The 7,436-nt window shown below is 50.7% G+C and overlaps 1 protein-coding gene across 2 annotated transcripts; it reads right to left on the bottom strand.

Moving 5' to 3' along the window:
- Positions 1-3,472: 3,472 nt before the first annotated feature.
- On the bottom strand, positions 3,473-7,231 carry STEEP1 (STING1 ER exit protein 1). Of its 2 annotated transcripts, XM_050902001.1 has the most exons (7): positions 7,099-7,231; positions 6,869-6,986; positions 6,646-6,687; positions 6,399-6,537; positions 5,779-5,868; positions 5,538-5,630; positions 3,473-4,766 (listed from the first exon to the last, which is right to left on the bottom strand). In XM_050902001.1, exons 1-7 carry the CDS (start codon positions 7,220-7,222, stop codon positions 4,704-4,706), a joined length of 669 nt encoding a protein of 222 aa, XP_050757958.1. In that variant the 5' UTR covers positions 7,223-7,231; the 3' UTR covers positions 3,473-4,703. The 2 variants fall into 2 exon arrangements, with proteins under 2 accessions (XP_050757958.1, XP_050757959.1); XM_050902002.1 differs by lacking the exon at positions 6,646-6,687.
- Between the last annotated feature and the right edge of the window lie 205 nt (positions 7,232-7,436).

The following is a 7,436-nucleotide window of genomic DNA, read 5'->3' on the forward strand; positions in this document are numbered from 1 at the left end:
AAGAGGGGCTTGTCTGAAAGCTTTCTCCGGTGCACACACTGCACCTCTCGCTGTGGGGGCTGGTGCCTGGATCTCGCTGGGCCTTGCAATGGAGAGCGTCCCACCTCAAGGACCTGACTTGCAAAAGGCCAGCGCAGTGCCAGCTCATCCCTCCCGCCGTCCCCTTCAGCAGTCGTTGGGCTGCCCTGGGCTGTGTCTCTGGGCTCTGGATAGAGCCAGGAGTCCCCCTGCCCCCGTGTCCTTGTCACCGTGGGCCAGGCATGGCCCCAGCATCCTCCATGCTCTGCCTGCACCGCTCCGGCAGCGGCTGGCGCAGAGGGGCAGGGGCAGATGCGATGCTTTGGGTCATGCAGGGTAAAATCGGTTGTTCCCAGCAGGGTGGGTGTGTTGAAACCACCTGCGGGACTGATCCTGCCACTGCCCAGCCATACGAGGTGTCCCCATCGGCTGCCCAAAGCACATGGGTCAGGCTGTGGGGCAGGAGCTAAAGCTGGCATGCCCGCGGGGACACAGCCCCGTTTCTGCACACCCTAGTGCCATACCAAGCTGCCGCGGAGGGAGCGGTTTTGGGCACACTGAGCCCTCAGGAGCTGCCAAGACCCGCAGCATCAGGCAGGTTCTGGGAGGTGGTGTCCCACCAGCGGTTTGCTGGTTGTCGCTGTCTGATCCTGCTGGGGTCGACAGGAGTTACAGCCCTGGCTGCAGGGATGGGGCGGCATTTTCCTGGCTGTCAAGCAAGGAGAGATTAGCCACTTGTTCCTTGAAATCCACCTAAAAAACCAGCATGCTGTGGCCATCTAGGTTCGTAAGATCTCCCCAGCGGAGAGCTACAAGGCTTCCTCCCCCACCCTCGGAGCCCAGCCCTGCAGCCTTTTAAACAAGCCCATAATTTTTATTTTTTAAATGCCTGGATGTGGCAGTGCCCCATGGACCTGTGGGGGTCTTTAGGATAACACCAGCAAAAGCCGAGTCTAGTTTGATTTAGGCTGATCAGTCAGTGCTGTTCCCAAGACGATCACATTGTCATACACCAAAAAAAAGTTAGTGTGCATTTATTAATATCCATTGCAATAGTCGAGGGAGTCAGAGCGAGCCGTCTGTATGCCAGTCTAGCAGGTGAAACAGCAGAAACACAGAGCAGAGCCCAAGGAGAGCTGTAATAGCTGACCAGAAATATTTGCCTTCAGGTTTCGAGGCTGAGCTCTGCACATGGTCCAGCCACCTGGTCACTGCCAGGCACCATGGTGCCATCGCCCCGTGGGGATGCACGTGGAACTGAGGAGCTGAGAATGTCCCAGCTGGGGCTCACTGCTGCCATGTCCCGCAGGCAGACCCTCACTGTGGGGCGGTGGGTGCAGTGCCCCACACAGCTCCTCACAGCACATCCCAAGGCATGAGGCACCAGCCGTGGGTGCAAAGCAAGGGAACCGTCGGCGCTTGCTCCCTTGAAGGCAGCTTTCTGCCCTGTGCAGCCAAGTGGGAACATCTTCCTCATGCCATGTGCAGGCTTATGGGGCCAGGACAGCAAGGCTGGGCAGCTCCGCAGGGCTCCCCAAAACACCCTGCAACCCTGCCCTGGGAGACAGCCCTTACCGGGCTCCCAGGGCCCGGCTCCCTCTGAGCTATTAACCTGCCTGGAGCCAAGGCAGATAAATGCCAATAAAGCTGTATATCAGGTTCTGAACAAGCCTTAGTGTTATCCAGCACCCCGGAGCCTCTGTGAAGGCACCAGCTGTGTGTGGGGAGACAGGCAGGGAGGACCCCGCGTTGCTCCCCAGGTACAGCTGCGATTAACACCGATGAGGTCAGATTTACCATTACTGCTTCTCTTCAGTGTTTACAACCTGTGTGGGTTTTATTTACAGGTTATGAGGAACAAGGCAGCATCGCTACAAACGGAACTATTCTGACGTGGTAATTCAGACTAGGTTCTTACAAAGGCGCTTGGAAACTGGACTGGACTAAGCCATGAAACACACTAAGGTAAGTCTGGCCATGTGTGGCATTATTTTTGGAATAGATCCCCTCCTCCACTTTTATTTCACATGCTACTTTGCTTTGCAATACCTCTGCATCCGGACAAGTTCTTATGTACAATATAGTTAAACAAACAAATCTATCACCTACCTATATTTACAGATTTATAAAAACTAATGTTGGCTTTTACGGTTAACACAAAATCTGACTTTTCTTTGGTCTGAATGCTGCTGCAGATTACGCAGTTGCTACCAGGGTGTGGGAAACTCTGCAGAATGGCTAGTTTTATCTATTATAATAGGACACTTAATCAAGCATTTGAAATAGGTGCCCCTGCTTCCTGTTGCTATAGTCAGCTAACATCTTTTAATTCATTTAGATCTAGAAATGAAAAACCCAACTTGATTTAAATTGTTGTGAACTAGATCTAGTTAGGGTAAGAAAGACATACTTAATAATATACTGGATCAGATTGTCTGTGTTGGAGTTGTTTTGGCCATTGACTACAATAACTAGAGTGTATGAAAAGTATCTCAGGGACTACTAGTGTGACCAACTACATACTCCCCTTTCTGACTGGGTCTGTGAGCGAGTCCTGAGCCGAACTAGGCAGATCTCTAATGACAAGAATGAAAAACACTGGCTGAACATGGGCTGGTCTTCTAAAAGCCAGAAAGGAGGAGTGCTTGTGCTGTGCTGTGAACACTGCCTCAAGGCTGGAGGTGCCCAGCTGAGGAAGTTGATGGCAGTTGGTAACTGCTACTTTGGACAACTTGTGCTGAGCTGCGCGCTCACCAAATTTTCTTTGTGCCTCACTGAACTCCAAAGATGGTCCTAGCCCCACCTGGCAGCCCCTTCACAGCCCCACGTCAGCCGAAGCCCTGCGTTTTGTCACTCCCAACCTTAACCCTAACTGTAAATCACACTATCCCCAAGTCAGCTTTTGTTCTGGGTGTCACTCGAAGCAGGACCACACTTCATCCTTTATGACAACTGGAGACGAAGAAGTCTCCATCCCAGCAGACCTCACGTGGTTCAAAGCCTATTTTCAAATTTCAAAGCCTTTGACTCCTGCTTGGAAAAAACTTCCTAATTTTTATTGAGACCAACGTGCGGTTATTTGGGGCTTGGGTCGCTCCCAGAGGAACCCTGAGGCCCTCGCCTGGCTGGACTGTGCTACCACACTTGGAAAAGGGGTTTGCGTAACTGAGTTGTACCCACTCATTCCTCCTGCCCTTCCCGAGTATTACAGACCTCCTTGTAACTGCTTAACTGAAGAGCCTCTGGACGTAGCCTTCTGGAAATAGGCTTCAGATTAGCAGACGATCAGCAGCGAACGAGATCAGCGCTGCTTGAGTTAACCTGAACACATGCTTACCCAGCCTGGCATTAAATTGGCACACGACCGACAGATGCGTCCCAGCTTGCCAGCTCTGGGGCAGACTTCACTCCCTCCCTTACACCTTATTCTCCCAAAGAAAGGAAGGATACAGCCTTAGGCTAAGCAGACCTGAGTTTCCTCAGTCAGGGTTATAAAGCCAGGTGGAAAATCTTTATTGATTATAGGAAGTCTTCCATAATAATTGTGGGAGATGAAGCATCTTGTTCATTGCTCACGTTACTTTACGATACTTGGTAGAGTAAGAACACCCTAGAAAAAGTATTATTTTAGTTCAAATCCGTAACATGGTATTTAATCCTAAGTAGAGCAACAAAGACATGGGCTATAGAGCACTGTTATTACATCACGCAAGAGACACAAAATGTTACTTCCCAAACAAGGTACTTTACACACCAATTCTCAATGTTGTCTTTATCCAAGTCCTTAGTGGTCAGTGCATTCAAAACAATTTTTCCTTCTTCACATTTTACAACTCCAAATACTGATACTGTTTTGCAGAATGGGTTAATTCAGATGTGCAGTTGTATTCTACTTTAAATGATCACCAATCGTATCAGTAGCTTCCAACTATACATTTGTACTCATTAGTGGTATAATACGCAGGCAGTTTTTGTTTTCAGTAGTTTAAAACAGGGTTAGATTTCATGTTCTTGTATCCGGCAGTATCTGTTGGGACAGCGTAATTCTGTACAACTGCGGCTTTCCAACGTTCAGTAGGAGCTAAGACTTAGAGCTGCAGCCAAGCCTGTGCTGGCTACCTTTGACAGCCTGTCTGCTGGCCAAGGTGAGCAGCAGCACAATCCCCAAGCCTTGCACATCTGAGTCGTTCCAGACTGTTGGAACGGCATGTCGCTCAGGCTGCTGCAAGTTTCGGACACATTTAAAATAACAAAATGAACAACAGGCACAGAGCTTACTTTTGTAACGATTTCTTTGTTGTACAGTTGACCTGTTGTTCTAATACATTTATGGAAATCTTACACATTTGAAAACTACGAAAATAAAGAGAGAGGTGTCTAAAGGTGCGCTGAACTCAGGAAGGCACCCAGCGAAGATTTTCCCAAAACTAAATATTCTGGCTGGAACAGCTTGCTCGTAACAGTGGGTCTGCGGAGAACTGCAGTTTCAGCAAAGTCTCCAGTGCCGTTGGAGTTATTAAAATTGGTACCAGAGTACCACTTATGACAGAGAGGTACTCATCCTCCAAGCTGGTTGCAGCAAATTGCCCTTGAATGTTGTCTGTTACTTCTGCTTTGTCGACAGATCTGCGATAGCTCCTGGTAGCTTTCTCGTGTCTCCAAATACGCAGCAGATGTGCAGCGTTTCATTTGAACTGGTTATCAATCAGGGTTCCTTTCATCTTGGCTTTCTTGGCTTCCAACTCAGCCTGATTAAGAAAATTAAGACAGAATGAAATAATGTCTGGATATGTTTCCCTTCAGTGCTCCAAAGAGGTTTGGTCTTCTCATCTGACCACTTGCAAGCTTTTCACACCAGGAGCAAGAGTAGCTCAAGTTCTTTGCTGACTCCCTCTTCCCCTGAGGTACAAAACACGGACTGCCTTTAAAATCATAAAAAGCCCAAGACTAACTGCACAGGAGACAATTTCATACTTTCTATCCTCAGGCGGAAGCTGCATGTTTTGCCCCCCTCCCATCTACTACTCCCCTGCCACAGCAGGTTAAGATCAGCTGTGATGTTCTTGCCATTAATTCTTCAAGTGACCCTTCCAGTAGCAGCTGAGCTGGCAGGTCCTCCACAAGGGCCTTAGCTTGCCCTGATGGCTCATGGCAAAGACCTGCTCTGCCAAGCAGGCTTGCGAGCACAGCATTAGGGGTGCTCTGGTTGGCAAAGCCATGGCCTGGTTTCCCCCTTCCTTGTTCCTTGTCCAACAGGTCATGGAAAGTCTCCCTGCAAAAGCTCTGCTGGCTGCTCTTCAGTTAGTTCTACAGGTAATTGCATACAATTTTAAGTTCAGGAGGACTAGAAGAACATCTCTATAAAACCTGTAAAGGAAAAGTCATCCTCACGAAGCTACAAGTTGCCTATGACTGTAGCAGGACCTCTCTATACTTGTCGTCCAATCTGCAAGATAGCTTTTGTGTACAAAGCCAACAGATCTCAGGGATTCGTGTTCAACACCAAAGAAAACACTCACCAACTCCTGTAGCCTTCTTTTGCTCATGCCTTTGCGTTCCAGCTGTTTCTCAATCACTTTTGCATTCTGCGCATAGGAGTCTGCAATCTCCCTCTGAAACACATACAATGTCACTTTGCAACAGCAAACCCCAAAGTAACACCACCTCATCCAAACGGTGAGAGGATCCCTGGCTCCCATCAGCGTCTGAGACAGCTGCCCAGTTCAGATGTGACTGCCACTAAGGGCAGACAAAACTCACCGCTTCAATCTCCTCCTCCTCTTCGTCAATTGTGGAGACTGTGACAGAACTGAACTTGCCCATGTCTTTGGTCCGTTTGGTCATCATCACCTGGGTGAGAAGCAGAGTATTTCGTTAAACCTGGGCAACAGTTGTGCTGCTAGGGATCACTTCCCCCTCCAAAGCTTTTAAGGCTTCTCATGCAAGTCATTAAGATTACCTGAACTCCGTGGGTGGCAAAGGAGAATTATCCCCAGTGATTTCTGGGCTTAGAGTTGTCATTATCAGAAGCAAAAACTCACTGATATATAATAGATGAGCCAGATTTTGAGAATCACTGAGCAGACTACCAATCTCACCTACTTACAAATGGAAACTTACTGCTAACTGAGCCTAAACATCAAGCACAGTCTAGATTTCCAAGTTTATTTTGCTTTCCTTTAGTGCTAGGACTCCAAGCTGCAGTGACTTCTGTAAAGGAAAACTTAAGGCAGACAGGGAGAAGACACCAAACTGAGTTGTTGTTTAGAGGTCCTTTTCTTTCTTTTTTTCTCCCCTCTGCGCCCCGCCATTAAGTGATTTTACTCACCACACCTTTTTGAAAAGCAGAGATAGCCTTTTACTTCTCTAAAGCCGATTACCTTTTTGGGAGGTTCTTGTTTCTGAGTATATATGTTTGTTTTCCCAAAACCCTGGCCAAATTTGACCACAGCACCGTCAACAATGAACGTCACGGGAGCATTTTTCTGTTGGTGTTGATAAAAGAGCAGCAGTCCACACCTGGGAACAGAAACACACATCGCTCGGAGGAAACCCAGATTCTGGATTCCTACAGTTACCTCGCAAACAGGTTTTAGAAGTCACTAAAGAGCCGCCGTGGTCACTCACTTGCCACACTTCTTCCTGAACTGCCGCTCTATGCCTTCTGGTCTGGGGGAAGAGAGGAAGAGCTTGAGAGGAGCACGCAGACAGCGGGCCTGGCTGATGGACCCCAGCCGGGTGAGGAGGCAAGGCCAGACCAGGGCAGGGCAGCCCCTTCCCTGGGCCCTGGAGGGCTCTCAGAGGGACGGGGCGGGGGGGCAGCGGAGGCCGGGGCCCGGCCGCGGCTCACCTGCGGAGGAAGACGCTCTCCTCCTCCTCCGCGTTGCAGAACTTGTGGGCGTGCTTGGCGGCGTCCATCACCCGGGCGCGGTCCCGCGGCCGCATCGGCAGCTTCTCCAGCTGGCAGTCTGCGGGGCAGCGGCGGGGCCAGGCTGGCGGCGGGGCCGGGACGGGCACCCGGGCCCCGCCGCCTCCCGGGCCCTCGGCCTGCCCCCCCCCCTCCCCTCGCCCGGGGCTCACCCAGCACCAGCACCATCTGCCCGCACAAGCAGTAGTAGACGTGAAGCGGCTTCTCCCCATCGTCGTACTCCTCGCGGTCACGGGTGTCGGAGCAGACCACGGAGCGAGACACCACCTTCGGCATGGCGGCGCCGGGGCCCGGCCTTCCCGCAGGCCCGGCCCCCGCCGCGGCGCGGCTCCGCCCGCCGGGCCTGAGCCCCGGCGAGGTTTTTCAAGAAGCAACGCCCGGCTCCGCTCTTTTGGCCGGTTTTTTTTTTTTTTTCTTCCACGTTCTGAAGAGGCGGTGGTTTCTCCCGAAAGGGGCAGTGGGGGGTGTCGGTGTGCACCGGAGGGGCTAA

The sequence above is a fragment of the Gymnogyps californianus genome, chromosome 9 (genome assembly GCF_018139145.2).
Source record: "Gymnogyps californianus isolate 813 chromosome 9, ASM1813914v2, whole genome shotgun sequence".
NCBI classification, from domain to species: Eukaryota; Metazoa; Chordata; class Aves; order Accipitriformes; family Cathartidae; genus Gymnogyps; species Gymnogyps californianus.